The following is a 24800-nucleotide window of genomic DNA, read 5'->3' on the forward strand; positions in this document are numbered from 1 at the left end:
GTCTTAATTCCATGAAATATTCATGCTTAACCACAGATGACAACCTGTTGCATCTCATGTGTAAACACATGTGGTTAGTCATAGCCCTCTTCTATGTGCCTTAGTAATTATAAGTATAAGACTCTGTGACCAAGAGTTTGTGTTACAGAGAGGTTAATGCCCCTTCGCAGGATATTTTAATGACTTAAATACTGTAGTGTTTTAGTATGAAGAAAGACTAACATTCCAGACTTCACAGAGTGTAGTTCAGATACACTCCAGCAACAATTTCATCAAAGAATAATTAAAGCTTATATTCTACAATTATGACTATGTCTGGAGTTTCTCTTTATCTGCTGTTAAATTCTTCTTATTTAATAACATAGCCTTAAAATAATTGAGCCGGAGCACCCCAACGTAACACTATGTAGTAGCTTTAACCTTTATGTAATATTTAGAGGCGAATTGATAATTTTATCAAGAACGCGGCTCTCCCATAGGGAATTCTTTGGCGCCATTGTGCATTCTGGGGCATATTCACACAGTTAGTTGGATCTAAACAAGTAGCTCAAGAAGCATTGTCCGTCAATTATCAAGTTGTATTACTGCAGTCACTGAAACTGTCTGCTTTATTCTCGGTTATTCATATATCTTATAATTAATATTTTAATGATAAGTAACGTGCATCATCTTCCTATGATGACTGTAAACCAATTGTCACTTTAAATAACAAATGATCAGATTCTAGCAAATTTAAAATTACCAGTGGTTATTAGGTGAATGCTATGGCCAGCAACGAAAATTGTAGTTCTTGAACTGAGATGTTGCTTTATTGCAAAGATAAAATTAAAAGTCTCTTGAGAAATTAAATTCCCAACGAGAGCAGCACTGTATTTCGAAAGGTAAGATTACTCTCTCTTACAGTGATAACGTTTTATTTTCGTACAATTTATCATGAAAATGCAGCTTAAATTGTAAAATATATTAAATATAGATCAGTGCAAGACACTTTATTACAGTCTTGTTACTATCTACGTAATATTGTAAAAACTAAACGCCTAGCATAGTTACCACTTGTCTACATGTTTAACAGTATGGTAATGAGGTGATAACCGTTCATTACAGCCATCATTTCTAGGTCGATGGTGGATATCAGGTCGGTCCTTCTCCATCCATATCACTGTAGGAGATGATGATGTTTGTCGTCGATTAATCGGCTATACAAGACGATAATGGCGGTGACCATTGCCCTTGGTAGTTACACCGTGATTCTTGGTTACTGGATGCGTGATAACCAGGGTTACATTGGACCGTCACCATTTCACTCAGGATATACGCATGTGGATTTAATTTATTCCCAGATGCTCTCACGTAAGCCCACATGCCATTTAAAACATTTCCCGGTGCTGGGCAGCGGATATCTGTTGTGAACAACGAGTATAAGCAGAAAAGTGGAATTAGCAAGTTTGTAGATAATGATTCAAACTGAAAAATATTAAACAGTAAGGCTACATAATAGGAATAGATTGGAATAGCATTTGGAAATTTTAATGTGGGATTAAAAGCATCGGGCTTTATGCTACCAAGGCTATTCATTTCAGATTTCCAATCGTGCCAAACAAACGATAACGTTCATATTTATTTTCTGCTAATTCTGCTAATTTCCTCTTATATTATCTCTTTCAAATGATTTTTTTATTCAGAACGTAAAGGCAGTTATGATATCAATAACTTATATAGCCGGCAAATATCACAATGATTACTATACCGTTCTGGGTCAACTGATTATCCAAATCTGAACACTTCTCCCTGGTTTACACGTTTTGGAAGTGGGAGATTGATTGTTTATTGCTTTGACGGAGTATTGTATAAATGCCGTTAGTTGGTTGAAATACACACTTCCAAAAATATTACCTATTAATTAGCTGATTGGTCATAAGAGCCAACCACAATCGAAGCAAAGACACTACTGAGTAATTTCCACATACAGGCGTTCTTGTGGAGCTCGAATATCTGGCATCAAAAATGTCAATGTTCTGAACGGGTTAAATTAAATCATGTAAAATACTATTCCTTTAATTTTGTCTAAACAGACTTACGTTAAGGATTTCTCTAAACTTACCTTTAAATTTGATCCTGATTGAGTGTCTCAGAGGTCTAGTTTCACACGTGTACGTTCCGTCGTTTCCTGAAGTCGGATTACGTAACGCCAAATATTTAGATTTGCCAGCTATGTAAGCTCTCTGTGACGGCTGAGTTGTACTGTTCGTCGTTAAAGTAGCACTGTTCGCTATACGAGCTCCTGTCCGTAACTTACAGTTTATAAAGATCCAACCCCTTATGGGATACACAATGAACGTACCGTCGGGTGAGACTGTTTTTAATATTGTATTATCCACACTAACCTGTAACTGAGAGGTTTCTGCCGAGAAAAAATACAACTGATATGGTTACATGGTAAACGGCGTGTTGATGAGCTGTTACGAATGTAATATAATTCTCTTCTTTATAATTCATTGTCTATATGAAGGATAATAGACAAAACTGTTAAACACAAACCCAGTATATAACATTTCTCAATAACAAGAACATTAACTCGGGATGCAAAGCCAAGATTCGTCTCAGTTGTTTATAGATATTGAACCAAAATCAACTTACCACATCTTGGAGCACGTTCAGTCCATTCCCCGTCAATACACTGTCTGTGGATCGGGCCAACTAATGTCTGATACCTAACGTCTTCGCATCGGAAAGTGATCGTTTCACCTCTCATGAAGGATTCATGATTCCCTATTGCTGTGATGTCTTCTCCGACTCCGACATGTGCAATTATATTCGGAAAGATATCTGGTCTCGAACAACGGTTATCTTCTGCAAATATTAAATGAAAATCTCTTAATTTCATATATAATCAAATTTCAAAGGATGAAAAACAAAAATGCAATTGTAATGATCCAAAGGATAAATTGTCCACTGAAGTCGATTAAGCATTGACATTGTTAACTTATGAATTTAATATTCATTTTAACTCAAACTGCATGTATATTCGCAAATGTGAATGTAACATGAATCAGGCACCATATCATTGGAAATGACATATTACAACATATCAATGTTAAAGTAATTTTTCATAACAGTGTTGGATTTCTAATTCAATACACATTTATTCAAGACAAATGTCATTTTGAATCATTAATGCTAGATTGACAAAAGCTTATAGGGCATGGCCAACATGGTCGGTATTTGAAATCGCACTAACAGATATTCCGTATAATTTTAATATTGCTTTTAATGAGTTTATTTAATCCAGCTATAATTTCTTTATTTTTGCGTTTTCTTTAATTAAAACTTGAATGTATCCTCGTCATCATCAATGGGTAAAACATATCAAATGTGGTATAAATGCTATTTTCGCTTAACGCTCTTGAGCATAGTGTATGGACATATCGCGTCACTGATTTAACTGATATAGTACTATGTAGATGTTGGATTTTAAAATTACATAACAAATACAGCAGATAGCCAACTAAATGAGTAATACTTGGCGACATTGTGCATTAAATGTTCGTCTCTAATATTCCCCCAAAAATGTGTCTAAGTGTTTATCATTTAAGTAAAGTTATCGGTAAGGTCCTTGCACTAATTCTACCCATCTACCAAATAGAATAATTATAATGGACATGGATCTACTTGTCAGGTATCAAAATCATCTAATCTTTACTTCTAGAGTTATTTTATTCCAACGGTTTTCAGTTTTTGACCGTTATTACCTCACGTATGTGACCCTGAGAAATTGAGGGAGCCTGGAGACAGCTCCTTCCTCTGGCTAACGCCGCTGTCACTAGAGCAATACTTTTGTATGTTAAGTGACGTATGAAATCGCCATAGGCTAGAGCAGGCAATACCCAAGAACTCATTTTATGCTCCAGGAACAATGGAGCTTCCGGATAACGGGTCTTCGATGCTCCATACCCTGGATAAAAGCGGTTATGACGTCATAGGGATCTATGGTGGTACCGTATGAAAAAACCGGAATGGATATCGGCGATTGCTGACCGATAATTTCTGATTGATGGAAAGGTACATCAAGAAGTCTGTGATCAGGTTTACCGAGGCTGGAAGTGGAGTAACATGGGATCATTGGCAGATCCCTCCAATTTGCTAAGGATAAGTTCGGACGGTGTTAGTCCTTGCTGATACTGTCAATTCGGCAACCTCTTATCACACTTGATAAGGGCCAGACAGCCAGTTCGAGCGACCGGAAGTTTGAATGAAAGATTTTCCCTTTGGCCTGGGTGAGCAGGTGCGGTGATTCCGACATGCTGCGTAGAGCTGGTAAGTGAGTAGTGGCTGGGAGGATGGACAGCGTCGATGATTTACGTAGTGTTTAACTGGGCACCATAGTCTGTCCTCCTTAACTCAGCGACCCCCGTTGTGTTGTCGGTAAACGCTGTGACTGTGTAAGCCCTGATCTGCTCCTAGAAGTGGTGGAGCGCTCTTGCTACTGCTTCGACTTCACTTCCTGACGTTTTACAGACTAGACAATTCCGACTTAGAAATCCGAGTCCCCATGTCCCCATTGGATCATGCCGTTGCGTGCTCCGAACTAATTGATCGACTTAGACACGATTGCTAAGCCTCCATCATGGGCCATACACCCCGGTTTTCTGCCGGATGGCGGTTTTTAAGTAGGTCGGGCGTAGTCTAGAGTTAGGTGTCTTTGGCTTCGTGGTTGGTCTTCCCGCTAAGCGGATTTTCTAGGTACACGACTAGCTGACCGTCTAGGCTTTTGGCTTTGTAGCAGGTTCATTGTAGGACCGTTCCTTGGTGGGTTTTTCATGCGAAGGCCGCAGTGTTATGAAATAGTAATACCATCTCTTTGATGTTACCGAAAAGCTCCATCGAGATACCTTACAGGCCTCTTATGTATTTATCTAGGTCATGGATTCAGTTTTCCCACGAGAAGTTTTTAACTATCTTATTGAATCTTGGTACAGGGCCTTTTCCCAAAATAGATTCCATTATGTCTGTGGAACATTCGAGAAGGTTCTCTCACGTGGTATGGAAGTTTCCATAGAAAGGGGATGGACTTCCAAACTCCCAACCAATCAGGGCAGATCAGTGCCAGCGCACTTATTTTTATATCATTAAGTTAATACAGGATGGTCAGGTTATTGGCTGCCTACTGATTGTGCGCAGAGGGATTTTGTAGAAGTAAGGTATAAAAGTAAAAGGAGGCCGAAAGTTTGAGGACTCCGTCAGCAAATTTATCGCTTGATCAGCAAATTTATCACTCCGTCAGCGCTCCGTGATCAGTTCGTTGCTTCGTCACCATTTCATCACTCTTTCTAATTGTTTAATTGACGGAGTCAAGTCAAGTCAAATCATTGTAATTTAGTTTTATTTGTAAGAGAATCGACAGAGAAGAAATTATACCGAATCATTAATCAAATCCGATCTTGTCAAATTGTTTTTCTGTGAACTCATTGTTTTCGCCCGTTCTGACATCTCCTGAAGAAGCATAAATACGGCATCAAGATATCCCAGTACCTTTCTATCGCGAGTCCCGATATAGTTTTACTATCGGAGGAGCCGGGCTCGACACAATATTACAGCAGCTCAAAGGGGAGTTGTGTTGTTGGCCTATATCCACCATCTTCGTCAGGCTGGGGAGCTGGGGTTTTCTTTCTGATTAGATACCTCGGCGTCTGTTGCGCCGGATCAGAGTGGTTATGGATTGTTCTCCGTTTTCCACATTCTAGATGTTCATATTTGTACGTTTATATCATTTCCATGCTCCTTTGCCACAGACCACGGACCACAGTGTAAATCTCATGATCTTCAATGCAATGGTGACAATTCAGAGAGCAAAGGAATTAATGGTTGTACACGGCATTATAGACATAGAGACACCTAATTCTAAGTGTAAAAAATATATAACATGTTGTCGTGGGTACACTGGTCCTACAATAATAACAGAATATCCCAAAATCCCAATACTGGTTTACTGTTTGTTCCGGTCTGAAACCTGAATATGAAGACTCAATTTTCACAAAAAGTGATTTCACACCGCTGATGTAGTCTACTGACGTTCCTGCCCTCTCAGAAGATAGTAAATGGTTCTGAATAAGGAGTGGTAACATTCAACCGGGGAAATATTATGTCATCACCAGGGAGTACAGTTACCTCCTTTACAACCACTCACACAAACAAAGGCATTTATTACAAATATTGCGTCGTGAGCTTAATATAAACCTAACTTAACAATTCGATGCCTATTTTATTTCTGGTAAAGGACTCCCAGACACCCCTATATGAGAAGCGGCTTTAACGTCATAAGGGAAACACGCATTTCCTTCCAAAGCATTTCTTTGGTTCTGGCACATCCACAGTGGTTCAGCTTCTACCTAAATCAGGGTCTCCCTAAGTTGACCCCCCCCCCCACGAACCCCCTGGGGATGTCAGAGTTGTCCATGAACCCCCAACTTTTCGAGACACTATCTGAGTCATTATTATATGACCATGATATTATGCTGTGGCCGAGTGGATAAAGGCGTTGGTATTTGAAGCAATGAGGCTTAGCAATCGGGAGGTTCGGGGTTCGATTCCCGGCCGGGCCATAGTAAGGTGGGTTTTTCATCCAAGAGCAATCTACGGTTTCCCATCTGAAATGACTTTCTAAATTGATAAGATTCCAAATTTGAGTTAAAATGTTGAATTGGAAGCCACCCGACGTGTAAGTTGTAATCGATATGCCCTTCCGGGCTTCTCCCACATCTGTGGTCGCTTAAGCGTCGTAAAAATAACTGCTGATTATTATTATCATTATTATATAATATGCATAACAGTACTTCGTTAAAGATCAGGTTCATAGTGTAATATATTGAACTGGTTAATCATGTTAAAACAGGGTAGTGACTGCATGTTGTCACATAACAACAATTTTCAAGCATGAATTTATGCTAACTTTCCTTTGTGTCGGGCAAAATGGAGGTCATCTGGAATTTCCAAAGTAATAATAATTACTTTGGCTAGCCTTTCAGTAACTTTATCGGCTGTTTATCTTCACGACGTACTGTCATGCGTACACCAACTTCACCAAAGACATGCGGCCTGTGTCTGTTTCAACTTCAGTTATGTATCACATGCACGGTACGGTACTACTATGGCAACATATACGTATGGAACACGAAAAGAGTTTTTCGAGAGGTACGATTTTTGTACATTACTAGTTTAAATGATATATTATATTGAGTTCAACAAAACGTACTCTATATTTGACATTCCGAGACGTTTCACGAAACCCCTGGGATGGACTCACGCACCCCCTGGGGGTTCATTCACCCCAGTTAGGGACAGGCGCGGCGGAACGGAAAAATTATTGGGGGGGGGGGCTAATGTGTGGAGACTATCTAAGCGGAGCGCCACCATCGGTGGTCGCGGAGCGTACAAGAAAATTTTGGGTTTTTTCAAACCCCCAGATGGCCGGAAACGGCACTTCCTGAGTGTTTTATGCTGCGAATACCTGGCCCTAAAATATGGGTCTCAAGCCTGCAATTTCTCAGATTGCACGTTAAGTCTGTAAAAACATTGTAATTTTTATAATCCATGGTGTTTTAAGAGAGTAGCTATTACTCGTAGTGTACTCGCAAAGACGTTTTTGAGTGTAGTAAGGGCAGTGGCGGGGCTAGGGGTATTGGTCGGGGGGGGGGCAAGAATGGTCTGTAGGGGCGCTTTCGACACTATCTAAGCGGAGCGCCACCACAGGTTGGCGCGGAGCGTACAGAAAATTTTTGAGTAAAGATACTCCCGAGATTGCAGGAAATGACCCTTTCCGGGGCCTTGCTAATTTGCATATAAACGGAGAATAAAAAGGTGTCGTCGCCATTTTGTCGGAAAATACACCGACAGAATATGACAAATGTCAATAGGTATATGAGAGCGCAATAAAATAGTCAAAAATCGCGAATAAGTAAAAAGTAGTGAAAAGCTGAAAAAGGCGCCAGCAGTCCATTTGAGTCCGTCAGGGGGGGGGGGGCATCCGCCCCTGACTGTATATATGGACGCTCGATCCGCCACTAAGTAAGGGGATGTTGGAGAACTGGCTGAAATGAGGCAAGTCATTGGCCTAAGACGAAGTTGTGTAACGCTTACCGGTACTCACACTCACTACTTCCACTTTTCACGGGGCGTGAAGACGCGGTTGGGGTGACAATGTGGTCTATAGCCAAGGGACGGGCCGAGGGTCCCCCAGCAATTACTAAAATTATTACACCTATAGAGTATACGTGTGCATCGGACAGATCGACAAGTATGCATTGAAAAATGGGCAGATGTATACGTTTCGGAGCCTTGGTAAATATTGGGGGGGGGGGGGGGCTTATCATGCATTTGCCCCTCAACTTTTTTATTGGGGGGGCTGAGCCCCCCCAAGCCCCCCGGTTCCGCCGCCACTGGTTAGGGAACCCATGTGTTAATATGAATGCTTACAGAAGATGCATCTGGTTTTGCATTACAAATTTAGCTTTGGGAATATATTCTCGAGACATTTGGAGCGATGTGGTTGACATGAATACAAGTATGACCTTGTAATTCACTTGGAAGCAAGTCCGAGTCCATGTCCATATCCATGTTTACAGTTAGCAAGGTTTGTATACTCAACTGTAACAACTTAAAATACAATCGAGTGGTTCAAATGGTGGCAGGGCAGTACAAAAGATGTTAGGAATGGGACATGTTTCCAGTATTGATTGACGCTCCGGCATACAGGTTGGAATGGGGGAATGTACTGGATCGGGCATAGTGATCTCATGTCGCTTCTCTTGCTTGTATAGTCCACGAGAATTTGCAAAAAAAAAAAGATGCTGGAGTAAACCAAAAGATAACAATTGTTAATGTCAGATCTACTGCCAATATACCCATACTCGGGTCCTTTCTACACAGCCTCGTCCTAGTCCAAGTCTTTTAAAAACGAACTCAAGTCATAAAATAATGATAATAACATAGGTCGCCAAATTCAACGCACCTGTGCACACAGGAACAGCGTTCCACGTTCCATCACTCTGGCAAGTGAGGACAGACTCCCAATTAAGTGTAAATCTTTGATCACACGAAAATTCCACTCTATCATTATATCCAGTTCCAAAACCATCTTTGCGACCATTTACTGGTGTATCAAGCGCTGGACATTGTACAGCTGATGTACAAATATAAAGTAACAATCAAAATATTATGCAAACAGTCAATTTTTAGACTGATAATTCACATGAAGAGTCTTTCGTCAAAACCTCGAGTGTGTAGTGTTACGTCAGATATGTATGATATGACCACTCCAAAATTCATGCTTTACGAGTCACTATCTGAGTCATTATTATACTATAATACGCATAACAGTGCTTCGTAAAAGATCAAGTTCATGGTGTAATATTGAACTGGTATATCATGTTAAAACACCAACTTCATGTTAAAACACCAACTTCACCAAATTCATACGGCATGTGTCTGTTTCATAATTCAGTAATTTATCACATGCACAGCACGGTACTACTATGGCAACATATGCGTATGGAACGCGAAAAGAGTTTGTCGATAGGCACGACTTTTGTACATTACTAAATTATATTATATATCAGATTTTCGTTCAACCAAAAGTACTCTATACTTGACATTCAGAAACGTTTCAAGAATGTTGTCACATAACAACAATTTTCAAGCATGAATTTATGCTAACTTTCCATTGTGTTGGGCAAAATGGAGGTTTTTGGGAATTTCCAAAATAATAATAATAACTTCTTGGCCAACATTTTCAGTTACTTTCTCAAATGTTTATCTTCACGACGTACTGTCATGCGTACACCAACTTCACCAAAGTCATGCGGCCTGTGTTAGTTTCATAATTCAGTAATTTATCACATGCACAGTACGGTACTACTATGGTAACATGTGCGTATGAAACGCGAAAAGAGTTTGTCGATAGGCACGACTTTTGTACATTACTAAATTATATGATTTATCAGATTTTCGTTCAAACAAATGTACTCTATATTTGACATTCAGAAACGTTTCAAGAAACCCCTGGGACGCACCCCTGGGGGTTTTTGCACTCCAGTTAAGGAACCCCTGTGTGAATATGAATGCTTACAGAAGATGTATCTGGTTTTGCATTACAGATTTAGCTTTGGGAATACATTCTCGAGACATTTGGAGCGATGTGTTTGACATAAATACAAATGTGACCTTGTAATTCACTTGAAAGCAAGTCCGAGACCATGCATGTCCATGTTTACAGTTAACAAGTTTTGTATACCCGACTGTAACAAACTGAACACAATCGAGTGGTTCAGATGTTGGTAGGGCAGTATCAAAGATGCTAGGAATGGGACATGTTTCCAGTACTGATTGACGTTCCGGCATACATGTTGGAATGTATTAGATCGGGCATAGTGATCTCATGTCGCTTCCCTTGCTTGTATAGTCCACGAGAAATTGAAGAAAAAAATGTTGATGTAAACCAGAAAATAACAATTGTTAATGTCAGATCTACTGCCAATATACCCATACTCGGGTCCTTTCCACACAGCCTCGTCCGAGTCCAAGTCTTTTAGAAACGATCTCAAGGCATATTATAATGTTAATAACATAGGTCGCCAAATTCAACGCACCTGTGCACACAGGAACATCTGCGCTCCACGTTCCATCACTCTGGCAAGTGAGGACAGACTCCCCATTAAGGCTAAATCCTTGATCACACGTAAATTCCACTCTATCATTATATCCAGTTCCAAAACCATCTTTGCGACCATTTACTGGTGTAGTAAGCGCTGGACATTGCACAGCTGATGTACAAATATAAAGTAACAATCAAAATATTATGCAAACAGTCAATTTTTAGACTGATAATTCACATGAAGAGTCTTTCGTCAAAACCTCGAGTGTGTAGTGTTACGTCAGATATGCATGATATGACTACTCCAAAATACATGCTTTACGAGTCACTATCTGAGTCATTCTTATACTATAATACGCATAACAGTGCTTCGTAAAAGATCAAGTTCATGGTGTAATATTGAACTGGTATATCATGTTAAAACACCAACTTCACCAAATTCATACGTCATATGTCTGTTTCATGATTCAGTAATTCATCACATGCACAGCACGGTTCTGCTATGGCAACATATGCGTATGAAACGCGAAAAGAGTTTGTCGATAGGCACGACTTTTGTACATTACTAAATTATATGATTTATCAGATTTTCGTTCAAACAAAAGTACTCTATATTTGACATTCAGAAACGTTTCAAGAAACCCCTGGGATGGACTCACGCACCCCTGGAGGTTCATGCACTCCAGTTAAGGAACCCCTGTGTTAATATGAATGCTTACAGAAGATGTATATAGTTTTGTATTACAGATTTAGCTTTGGGAATATATTCTCGAGACATTTGGAGCGATGTGTTTGACATAAATACAAATGTGACCTTGTAATTCACTTGAAAGCAAGTCCGAGTCCATGCATGTCCATGTTTACAGTTAACAAGTTTTGTATACCCGACTGTAACAAACTGAACACAATCGAGTGGTTCAGATGTTGGTAGGGCAGTATCAAAGATGCTAGGAATGGGACATGTTTCCAGTACTGATTGACGCTCCGGCATACATGTTGGAATGGGGAATGTATTAGATCGGGCATAGTGATCTTATGTCGCTTCCCTTGCTTGTATAGTCCACGAGAAATTGAAGAAAAAAATGTTGATGTAAACCAGAAAATAACGATTGTTAATGTCAGATCTACTGCCAATATACCCATACTCGGGTCCTTTCTACACAGCCTCGTCCGAGTCCAAGTCTTTTAGAAACGATCTCAAGGCATATTATAATGTTAATAACATAGGTCGCCAATTTCAACTCACCCGTGCATTCAGGAACATCTGCGCTCCACGTTCCATCACTCTGGCAAGTGAGGACAGACTCCCCATTAAGGCTAAATCCTTGATCACACGTAAATGCCACTCTATCATTATATCCAGTTCCAAAACCATCTTTGCGACCATTTACTGGTGTAGTAAGCGCTGGACATCGCACAGCTGATGGACAAGTATAAAGTAACAATCAAAATATTATGCAAATAGTCAAGTTTTAGACTGATAATACACATGCAGAGTTTTTTGTCACAACCTCGAGTGTGTAGTGTTACGTCAGATATGCATGATATGACCACTCCAAATACATGCCTTTCATACAGATACACCAGAAACATGCACATGATTTCAAAGATGGGCTTGATATTCTTAATCCCACCACCACCCCACTGATTTTGGTAGTAGCTTGAACCGTTATTGAGCCTTCTGAGCCTGTAAATCATCCAGAGGATTGTTAGAACTTCACCTCATCTTGGTAGTCCTGAGTAGCCACTGACAGTGTTGCGCGAAGTTTTCAACTAAGCGAGGAAATGTAAGTATGCATGTTCATGATATCATTCTAATTAGCTTAGAACGTAACATTTACAGACAGCTTAATGACAGACAGCTTTAGAATAACAACAAACCTTCACTTTTTTCTGAAAAGTCACAGTTGGCCATGTTTGAATTTAAGCAGATTCGGCTGTGCCTCAACATGACTGTTTAACCAACTTAAATGGAGCCTTAAAACATTTGAAATTTTCAGCCTTCGTCTAGACCTACTGTTGAATTAAATCAAAAGTTTAGTAGCCTTTTTTAATATCATATCAATAGAAGATTATTGGAAACTTGCATCCACTTTTAGAGCATAAAAAGAGCAATCTGTGACATTATAGTTAATGGTGGCCTTTTGTCAGTGTAGTTGAAAGTAACATCACACCATATCTATAACCTCCAAACAAGTTACGTTTTAGCATTATATAGACATGTGTATGGGTAGATTGAGCATGCTACAGAATTGCTCAATGTCCAGGTGACCTTACTATCTGTGCTTGTAGATGCGAAATATTTTCTTAACAATCTGCGCTAATAGATGCGACATATTTTCTTTACAATCTGTGCTAATAGATGCGAGTATTTTCTTTACAATGGATTAGCCAATTCATGTAGGCTAGTTTGGAGCAAACAACTCACTCTTAGATGAAACATCATGCTGTAAGGAGTCATATGATTTTATGTGTCTCTCTTGGTAAGGCGCTCGTTTTTTTTCTGTTTCAACACATGGCAAGAGATATAGTGCATTTTCGTAAAGCCCATATTAGCCTGGGCCATAAAAGTGTGAATTTGGAATTCATTGGCAGCACGAAGTGTGTTGAGAAGCTTCGCCTGGGTACCAGAATCTGATAGAGTCCGTAAGGGCAGTTGTTTCATGGCAGTATTTGAAAGTGGTATACATTACTGCAGCTGTACAACGGGCCTTGTCAAGGGAGGACAACATGTTATCATCTGTCCCTTGTATATCCGTTTGGGATTAATTTGGATCCCACTCGTTACTTTCACCGGATTCAGCCTAATCAACCTTAAATGTCTGGTGTAAAGATCTCTATGGCCACGAAAACATTAACACACTGAGAAGCGAAGGACAATGAACGTCGTTGAACTTTAATAGACAATTTCGTGGTCACAAGAAACTACTTTTAATATTATGTTGTAAAACCAACATTATTTATGTATGAGGTATTACTTAGCTTGTCTAGGGTAAACGAACCGTTTATGGGTATTGTGGTATTGAGTTAGCGTAACAGTGTAAAATACAATCTATACAGAAACACCCAACATTTGTTAATCTTGTGCAAGTTGTTTCAATGTTGCGTAGTAACTGAACTACATTCTATTACCTGGTTAATATTTGAATCAAAGGTATTGATAATTTAGCAATATTCCCAATGATTAATTAAAGGAAGACAAAACTTTGTGTAACTTTGAGGATTTACATTTATTATCAAGCTTATACTTGAATGTGTTGTTGAATTTCTTTTACTGTGTCTTTATATTGGTCGGATAGCCTCCATTCGAACACGCAAATTTGTACCTTGCTGTTGTAGGTGACAATGAATCTCCTCCATACATTCAAAGGTAACGATCATACCTCGAACAGCTTAAGTTGTTAAGCTCACACATCCTAAAGATATATATATATATATATATATACAGGTGCGTATCCAGGGGGGGGCGTTGGGGGCGCGCGCCCCCCGGGTAAGAAAAAGAGGAGAGAAAAAAAAGAGAAGAAAAAAGGAAAAAAAAGGGGAAAAAAGAGGAGGAGGAGAGGAAGGAAGGGAAAAGAAAAAGAAGAAAGAAAGAAAAAGGAGGGAGTAAAAGAAAAACGCGAAGACACCGGGAGGAGAAAGAGGAACAGTGACTTCATTACAGCGCTGAAGGGTAGCCTGTGACGGATCAAATTTCGTAAAAGTGTGACTCTCCCTACCCGTTACACCGACAACTCCATTTTTTGACGTTTCCATTTTCCTCTCTGACTAATGATCTATATATATACTATATATGGTCTATCATAACGCGTGTGTAGAATTGTGCTCTGAAACCAACTGTGGCTGGTCTTGAACTCGACCGTTTCGTCGGGGAACATGACGCATTTTGGGATGGGGGCGACCGCCCGCCCCCCTCCCCATTCAGCATTTTTTAAAATGATATCGCTAAGTAATTTCAAAATAGAAAGTGCTTAGAGGCAACTTACAAGGTCTGGGAAGTGTCATTTCCAGCGATCTGGGAGGCATTTTCGGCCAAAATTTTCTTGTACGCTTCGCGCCAACCTATGGTGGCGCTACGCTTAGATAATTTGCCTACAGGATTCGCCCCTCCCTTGGCAAATTCCTCGCTACGCGCCTGTTCGAATTTGTAATTCAAACAGCAGATATCACATCATATCAGTGAGCATGAAAATGGCGTTCCAGGATGAAAAGCCTCAAAACTGTCCGACTTGCCTGAAAAATAACCAAAAGTTTTCGAGCGCTTCGCGCGCGTTCAACGTGTTCATGTCAATATCATATAAGCAAGCATCAGTTATTACATCGCATGCCATCATGTACCGTACGGTCCGTTAAAATTGCGCAGTATACCGCGGGATGCTAATGTAAACAACGACATGTCTCATGTAGATGTATAAAAAGCATGGAGGTCCAATTATGTCAAAACTCTCTTTTACATTAGTAATGGCGAATTAGGGGCTGCACCCCCGCCGCGCAGTGGCGGAGCGTCCATACGGTGTTGGTGTAATTTGGCGATGACACCTTATTCTTCGTTTATCTGCAAATTAGCCAGGCCCGGAAAGGGTCATTTCCGGCGATCTAGGGAATATTTTTACTCAAAAATTTTCTGTACGCTACGCGCCAACCAGTGGTGGCGCTCCGCTTAGATAGTGTCGAAAGCGCCCCTACAGACCATTCTCGCCACTCCTGACCAATACCCCTAGCTCCGCCACTGCCGCCACGCCTCCTACGCCTATGTGTGCAGTGTTCGCTTTCGGAAATATCTGCTATTTTTTCATTTCCTTCAACCAAGTTTTATAATAGCCGTAATAAGAGGTTGCAAAATTTGTACACCAATAAATTAACTGTGTCTGTTTAGAAAATTTCTGACCAACATTCTGCATCACACTTCCCTCTACTCGTGCAATTTTGACCGGTCTGTTAGGGGTTGAGGGGAAGTTTTTCTATATTGGTTGTCCATAGATGAAATTTTGTACAACATTATGGGTATGTTTTGAAGTGAGTTTATTCACGAGAAATGTGAATTTTCAAATTCTGAACAAATATGGGGCTTAAAACCTTGAAAAGTGGGGCTGATGGGTATTGTGGGCCGCGACGTAGAATCACCTACAAAAGCAAAGACCCACAGGAGATGCGATCAGGTCGAACATGATGTGTGCCGGGTTGACAATCTTCAAAAAGGTTATGGATGGAAAAAAAAAACTATTAGGAAATACTTGGTTCTCAGGCAAAAAGTGTACATCTGGTTGGTCATTTCAAGCCCGAGAAGTGCCGTTTCCGGTGATCTTGGGGGGTTTCAAAACAAGAAATTTTCTTGTACGCTGCGCGCCAACCGATGGTGGCGCTCCGCTTAGATAGTAATTCGCGCCGGATTTGAAAATCCTGGATACGCGCCTGATATATATATATATATATATATATATATATATATACGTCAGCATGATAGCAGTGGTTTGTGGTTTAAGTGTGACACAGACCTGTTCCAGATCGGTTCGATAGCAAATCGGGAGTTAAGATTGTGTGAGACTCAATCTTTGAGATGAAATTCCAAATAATAAAGAGGAATAATACATATATGCTATGCTGTTTAACCCAATATTTATTATTTCTAACATCGATCAACTGGAGACATAATAGCTGCACATGGTCAAAAGTCCTTTCCGTGAGTCCCTGTTTTCAAAGCAAGATGCCAGGTTGTCTCTTACCACATGTTGGGGTACGTCCGGTCCATTGTCCTTCAATGCATTCAATGCTATTCGCGCCGACTAAAGTCATATCACCTTCACACCAAAACGTTAGTCTTTCACCTTCAGAGAAGGACACACGGCTCGCTATTGGCAAGTTATTTTCTCCGACGAGTACAGCAACATGCGGATTGGTCGCGGGGCTCGAACAAACAGGGGTTTCTGGAGAAACAAAGTAAGATGAATCAAGTACATGTGTGTTCGCAAGGTAGCTAAATAGAGTCTTTGCTTATTGACAGCAATTGGAATTTTCAAGAAGCCGTTGAACTTTTCTTGGTTTAGTAACATATTGGGAACATATAATCATGATATCTCTGTTACGGTTAACTATACTGTTGAAGATGGATTACTTTTTTCCATTTGAAAAAGCTACAGATGCTCTACATATAATATGCCAAGAACACTTACCTTCAAAAGCGACGCTTATTGAATGACTCAATCCACTACTCAAACAGGTGTATATTCCACTATCTTCTGCTGTAGGGTTTATGATTACAAGACGAAAGACAGAAGTGTCATCGGATCGTTCTCCATGTGTATCTTCGCCGTCCTTTCTTATTCGTGTATCCCCACTTAACTGTGCACCGTTGAATCGATTCCTGCAACTGATGGTCACCTCATCCATCGGGATTACCAATACAAACTGGCCTGATGGACTGATTGTTAATGACGTTTTCGGTGAAATGTCCATATGTAACTGGGATATATCTGTAAAAGCGTAAATAATAATATCAACTAATATCAAAATATATAAATATATATATATAGCCTAAATATATATATATATATATATATATATATATACGGAAGGCCCGTGGTTCGAATCCCGGTAGAGGCTGAAAGTTTTTTTACTGTTCTTGATTTTCCAACTCATTACGATTTTCATGTATAGTATCATAGATTCATGTTTCATCTCTAGAGTATTGCTAAATATGTCACCAAAAACAGAACTAGTATAGTTCGATACAGGTGACAAACGCCTACAGTGGTATTACGACCTTCCTAACCGGCTTCGAACCTCTGGACATACACTCAGCGTCCATAGCCTAGTTGGTTAGGGTGTCCGCGTACAGAACGGGAGGCCCAGGTTCAAATCCCAGTGGAGGCTGGAAGTTTTTTCACTGTTCTTGATTTTCCAGCTCATTACACTATACATATATATATATATATATATATATATATATATATATATATATATATATATAAATATATATCTATCTATCTATCTATCTATCTATCTATCTATCTATCTATCTATCTATCTATCTATCTATCTATCTATCTATCTATCTATCTATCTATCTATCTATCTATCTATCTATCTATCTATCTATCTATCTATCTATCTATCTATCTATCTATCTATCTATCTATCTATCTATCTATCTATCTATCTATCTATCTATCTATCTATCTATCTATCTATCTATCTATCTATCTATCTATCTATCTATCTATCTATCTATCTATCTATCTATCTATCTATCTATCTATCTATCTATCTATCTATCTATCTATCTATCTATCTATCTATCTATCTATCTATCTATCTATCTATCTATCTATCTATCTATCTATCTATCTATCTATCTATCTATCTATCTATCTATCTATCTATCTATCTATCTATCTATCTATCTATCTATCTATCTATCTATCTATCTATCTATCTATCTATCTATCTATCTATCTATCTATCTATCTATCTATCTATCTATCTATCTATCTATCTATCTATCTATCTATCTATCTATCTATCTATCTATCTATCTATCTATCTATCTATCTATCTATCTATCTATCTATCTATCTATCTATCTATCTATCTATCTATCTATCTATCTATCTATCTATCTATCTATCTATCTATCTATCTATCTATCTATCTATCTATCTATCTATCTATCTATCTATCTATCTATCTATCTATCTATCTATCTATCTATCTATCTATCTATCTATCTATCTATCTATCTATCTATCTATCTATCTATCTATCTATCTATCTATCTATCTATCTATCTATCTATCTATCTATCTATCTATCTATCTATCTATCTATCTATCTATCTATCTATCTATCTATCTATCTATCTATCTATCTATCTATCTATCTATCTATCTATCTATCTATCTATCTATCTATCTATCTATCTATCTATCTATCTATCTATCTATCTATCTATCTATCTATCTATCTATCTATCTATCTATCTATCTATCTATCTATCTATCTATCTATCTATCTATCTATCTATCTATCTATCTATCTATCTATCTATCTATCTATCTATCTATCTATCTATCTATCTATCTATCTATCTATCTATCTATCTATCTATCTATCTATCTATCTATCTATCTATCTATCTATCTATCTATCTATCTATCTATCTATCTATCTATCTATCTATATATATATATGTATATACAGTGTTCGATTTTTCCGGTATCGCATCGCAAAATGCGATCCAAAACGACAAACTTGCGAGACGTTTCCAAATCAGCATCGCACATTGTGCCGATTTGTGCGATACAAATTCTTAGTCAGATTTGGGAGCAAACACTCAAACCTTAACTTACGAACTGTTGATCACAATGTAGAAGTTATAATTTATTGAGTTTATACTCAATGTACAACTTATTCACTTGACCGTTTAGCGAAAAAAAAGCTGAAAAAAATAATATCCTATAGTTTAAGTGTAAAGCAAATAGCCTAACCACCTCGGCGGTTACGGATCTCACGTAACTAAAAGGTTCCCTGGCAACGTGCCAAAAAAATGTTAACAAACAGGTGTTACACAGGGGATGAGCTCACAGTTGTTGGGAAGGTACCTGCGCAAATTCGCAGCACATGTACCGTGGTACAGTAGTTGGGTATAGGGTTAAACACTGCAGTTGTAAAAATGTACGCATAGTGCACGCTATTCATTGTTAGGCGGTCTAGAAACGGGGCTTTGCTGAACGTTGTTTGTTTCATAATATCGGAAGTTTTGTAAGTTGCACTTTTTAAAGATTGAAAGACAGATTAAATCTCTTTTTATTTTATAACATGATATAGCTACTTTAACTTGTCATTTTAAATTTTTCATCAGTTTCGTGACAATTTAAATAAAAAAAGTTGTCAGTATTTTGCATCCTCAACTGCGAATTTTTTCATCGCCAGACATCTCAAAAAATTACAACAATTTTCGGGGGCTTTCGCCCCCAGGATCCCCACGAGGGGTTCTACCCATGACCCCACCATAGCCCTAAGACGGGCCCCTGGACACCACGCCTTTATGCTCGCACGTTACGCGTGCTAGGCAGGCGAACAACGGCGGGAAATCGGCAGTGTGTTCGCGGGAAATTGAACAGGGTTTTCCAACACTGCTGAACTGTGCAGTTACTGTAGGCATCATGTTCAAGGTTTTCACGAAGGCCTTTGAGGAAATGAATGGTTAGTACAGTGTATATATGCTGCACTAATGCTGTGTGTAGGCCAAGGTTCACGAAGGTCATTGGCTATATTCGCGCGCCGTAGACGTGTTTTTAGATGTTACGGAGAGTCAGGTTTCCATGGATATTAATCGAAAATGAATCTGAGTTTAACTGACGCTAAAGAAATGGATCGTCTTGGGCAGATTAAAAAATCATTGCAAGTATAAATAAGTACAGGTAGCTCTGCTGTTAAAAAGAAAAGTTCAATATCGGTTTGCTGTTATCGGCAATTAGGCAAAATTTTACCGATACCGATATGCTGCCGATATTGCAAATATCGGCCGATACCGATATTGAAAACGATTATCGTAGCAACACTAGTATAAATAATAATAATAAACAAACATTTTCTAGTTAATACATTGATCGCCAACATTTGGTCCGTTTGTGGTAATTTCAAAACTACTATTCAATATTGGGGAACTGCTATGCAACAAAAATATTGTATAGCAATTGTCGAAATTTGTTGCTATGCAATTTTTTGGCCATAAGTCGAACACTGTGTATATATATATATAAATATATTTATATATATAAAAATATATAAATATATATATATATGTTGATACTAGTTGAGACTAGTGGAACACTAGTAGTTGTAACTCGGAGTTTCACGCGTTATAGCGATCGTCAGACAACTGGTCTATTGTATAACTGGTATATATTAATATATATATATATATATATATATATATATATATATATATATATATATATATATATATATATATATATCACATAATTTTGTAGTATTTCATTGGTGACTGTGAGATATAATATTATTTTTATTAGTATTACGTTATCTTCAATTTTCATTAGAACGCAGATCTCGAATAAATGGAGGAAAAAAAAATAATCAGCATTAATTTTTACGACGCTTAAAGCGACCACAAATGTGGGAGAAACCCGCAAGGGCGTATGGATTACAACTTACACGTCGGGTGGCTTCCAGTTCAACATTTGTAACTCAAATTAGGAATCTTTCTAATTAAGAAAGTCATTTTAGATGGGAAAACCGTAGATTGCTCTTGGATGAAAAACCCACCTTACTATGACCCAGCCGGGTTTTGAACCCGGAACCTCCAGACAGCCAAGCTTAACTGATTCAAATGCTACCGCCTTTATTCACTCGGCCACAACACCGGTATAATTCTTTTCTTTTTAAACAGCGTCATTTTACATTACAACTTCAAGAGTTAAACCGGCGAGATATTCAAGACAGATTTTAATTAAACAGCTAAAGGCACATTTAGGAGTTGAAATATTCCAAGAACAGTCTCAAGATGTAATATAACAGTTATAAGGCACATTGAGGAGTTGAATTATTTCAAGAACAGTCTCAATATTTTATTTTACAGCTTAAGGCACATTGAGGAGTTAAATTATTTCAAGAGCATTTCGGACAATATGATGAGGTTTTTGTCGGGCACCTACTGAAAGAAAACTAATTTGCAATGTGCTTTCAATGGTTAAACTGATATTATTATTATTATCATTATTATTGCAACGACCTCCCCAATATTTCTAAGCAATATGGTAGGGTAATAACACGGCAAATGATTGTATGTTTATTGGCATGCGATGTAATATCCGATGCATGCCTATATGATATGCACATTAACATGTTGAACGCGTGCGGTGCACGCGAAAATTTTGGTTATATTTTTCGGGCAAGTCATTAGGCCCCGCCCCCCCCCCAAATCAAATTGGGCTCTTACGCCTATGTAGATAGCCAATACTCATAGCTGGTACAGCTACTACCGTACATGTCACACAACCGTGCATTAGACATGATACTATACTTCATTGTAGAATCGCGTATTGATGAACTCGCACTAACTGGATGGTGCAGCAACTACTGTCCATTTCCCACAACCGTGCATTAGTAATGACTACTTTGTTCGTAACACGGTAATATGTGTTACAAGTGGCACCAACAGTTACTGTACTAGCTTTGAGTGTCTGGTGTTGTAGGTCAGTTTGGGTTCAATAACTGTGTTTGAAGCTGTTACCGAATGACCGCGTGTCTGTAATCTAAAGTAACACAAGCCGAACGCGTATTGTGTTGCGAAGCTTTACCGTTATTTCAGTGTTTGTGATTAATTATGAAATTTATGTTACATCGGGTCAACATTGTTAATGCTGCATTGAGTCGAAGTTAATTTAGAACCCTATCAAGTACAATCGGCACCTAAGCTGAATTTTGGTCGCAAGCATGCAAAGCAGTATACGTTAATACTATAAGTGTTATAATACATTGCACTAACACTCACGGCTACTGTGGGTGCACGTGTACTTTATTGTGTTCATGCATTTTTCCTTACCACACCTTGGGGCACTGCCAGTCCATACTCCTTGGGTCCATGTTAATCCACGTTGGCATCGCCTTCTGTTATGACCGACGTGTAATTGATATCGTGGATCTTCACACTTTGAATAAATCTCTTCAGCTTGATTGAACGCTGTGCGATCGCCGATTGGATCGTTGTTCTCTCCGACAAAGTAAAGAACATTGAGGTTGATTTGTGGCCTTGGACAACCTACGTATCAATAAACCATGTATTTCATATTTATTAAAACTTAGTAAATGGTTGGTTATGTTAGAAAGGTACAAAATTAAATCAAATCCCGAAGGTCCAGATACAGGCCATTGCCTTTCCAAATGGTCTACCATTCAGATGCAACATTGAAATATATATATTTTCGTTCAAAGTGAAAACATCGAGGACGCACACGAGCACTATAGTAAAGAGTGCCAAGACGGTATCAAAAATGTATTCTTATGACAAAATTATCATACAAAAATACAGAAATTACCAATGATGGACACCAACGTATCTTTCAACATATTAGTCAAGGGTTCTCGACAATAACAATTTAACCCTCGTGCTGCACTCAGTAACAAACACTGCACTCTACACAAATTTAGACAATAAATGTTTACAAACACGGATTTTATCACAAACGATTGTCACCAAAGGCAGCGAAGACAGTCCTCGTTGTGAAAGAACCATTTGCGAAAGTTTGATTATTTAGGTGGGCTTTCGGTTTTAATAGACTATTTTTGACAGCAGTATTAAACTTGATAATTGTATTAGAAACGTCAGTAAATAACAGCACTGATAATTGTATTAGAAACGTCAGTAATTAACAGCACTTACTTGATCCACAATACGACAGCATCTCCCTGTGTCCTGTGTTGCGATAATCAAATTTACCTGTGTTCTGATCACACGTATAATAGTGGCTTCCAATGAGACTGTTGTCAGGGTTACATAATACACTCAAATGTATATTATCCCTGAAACAGCTACCAGGATCGATTGTACGATAGTTAATCTCTGACCGTATTGGAGCACCATATCTACCATTCGCTAATGATCTAGGAACAACACATCCATTGTCACATGGATCACCTGACGAGAAATGAAGTAATGGATATAATCATGGTGAATCTGACGCTATATGGAATATGTTTATTGCAATTGTTTAACTTCATTACACGTTAGACATGCCCAACCATAGGGGGGGGGGGGTAGGCTTTGAGGTTGTTTACACAATTGACTACTACAATCTACTACCTACTAAAATACCGAATTTCCCTAAAGCATTTCTATCATGCCTGTAAATGTAGATCTTGATATTCATGGTTACAATATGTAGATTTTCGGCTAGTTGAAATACCACTGGATGCATTAAATGAGACAACGTAACGTTATCAGTTTTTCTGTCAATAAAACATTGGAGATTTAATATTTAACCAATGTTAATGCTATGATCTCCTTAAAGTTCACGGTTTTGGAAACTGTTGTTTTGTTGTACTGTTATGAAACTTATATTTGGCTAATAACCGGTGTTACAATCTTTACATTATCTTTCAGTCAAAGATGTATGTAACGTATCACCAATAACAACACAAATATCGCAGGGAATAGAGTATAGAAAAGTGCAGGGGCTACATTTGTTACTTCAGAATACAAACAAATCAATTAGAATTAGTCCATTTGTTCATTTCAGTGAACAAATAGAAGTTCTCATCAACAATCACAGGCCTTATTAACTTGTTGTAAATAAATTGCTGTAATTGAGCTTCCATCAGAGGCAGTGGAATGTTGCTTGTGAAGTTCACTCCCGGTTAGTTAATTTAAGTGTTTCATTGTTTTACTTTTATATTTCTACCTGATCACTGGCTGAGATAACAGCTTTGCTGTTTATCTAGTTTCCTTCATATTTCTTATTTCAATGTAATATTTGTTTTAATCTTGTATAAACATATGAGAAATAAATTTGAAATTGAAAATTATGTTTGTCTATTTTCAAGAGAGTCTCGTTGCGATAAAATATTCTCTAAAAATCTTACAAAACAGATAAAATGATTCATCATGACAGTTCACATTTTGTTACTACATTTTATAGAATGTTTAGTGTTAAAGTTTGACTACAGCTTTACCATGTATTAGTGGTGATACTGTTGTCGCGACAGCACGACGAAAGAAGAAGAAGAAATACCTAATAGATCTCCAAAGATCTGAACTTCACATAATACGAGAGGATCGGATGATCCAGTATGATCCACACTGACAAAGCGACCTTCAACATTTTCATTCACTGTAATTCTAACTGGATTGCTGCTGACATCGGTTACACGACCTACGAGGGTATTTTGAGTGATCTCAGATCCTGCTTCCTGTCCAACTCTTACTTCTGCATTTAAGAGTGTGTTCTGATCATCTGAAGGTACAAATTTGAGAATTTATTAACTCTGTTTTATTTCATTCATTTTTGAAAATGCCAAATCAGAAGGAATGCAGCAACAACGAAGAGTATAGAACAAGGCATTTTCATGTTAGCGTGACTGTATAGGACCTCTAAGATAAGTTACATAGCTGTGATAGTTGTACACGATATGAACC

At 38.3% G+C, this 24800-nt stretch overlaps 1 protein-coding gene across 18 annotated transcripts in view; it reads right to left on the reverse strand.

Annotated features, from left to right (window-relative positions):
* Positions 1–576: 576 nt before the first annotated feature.
* Positions 577–24800, reverse strand: part of LOC139964060 (sushi, von Willebrand factor type A, EGF and pentraxin domain-containing protein 1-like) — a 495975-nt gene continuing 471751 nt past the window's right edge. For 12 of the 18 annotated variants that reach the window (XM_071965388.1, XM_071965391.1, XM_071965390.1 and 9 more), the window contains 10 exons: positions 24397–24618; positions 23049–23303; positions 22212–22427; positions 16816–17115; positions 16369–16569; positions 11892–12065; positions 10641–10814; positions 2638–2850; positions 2102–2401; positions 577–1400 (listed from right to left, as the gene is read on the reverse strand). In XM_071965388.1, coding sequence (XP_071821489.1) covers positions 1189–1400; positions 2102–2401; positions 2638–2850; positions 10641–10814; positions 11892–12065; positions 16369–16569; positions 16816–17115; positions 22212–22427; positions 23049–23303; positions 24397–24618 — 2267 coding nt within the window. In that variant the 3' untranslated portion in view covers positions 577–1188. Of the gene's footprint in view, positions 1401–2101; positions 2402–2637; positions 2851–8945; positions 9176–10640; positions 10815–11891; positions 12066–16368; positions 16570–16815; positions 17116–22211; positions 22428–23048; positions 23304–24396; positions 24619–24800 lie in introns of those variants that run through there. The other 6 variants (XM_071965389.1, XM_071965387.1, XM_071965392.1 and 3 more) reach the window with 6 other exon arrangements.

Source organism: Apostichopus japonicus, chromosome 22 (genome assembly GCF_037975245.1).
Source record: "Apostichopus japonicus isolate 1M-3 chromosome 22, ASM3797524v1, whole genome shotgun sequence".
NCBI lineage: Eukaryota > Metazoa > Echinodermata > Holothuroidea > Aspidochirotida > Stichopodidae > Apostichopus > Apostichopus japonicus.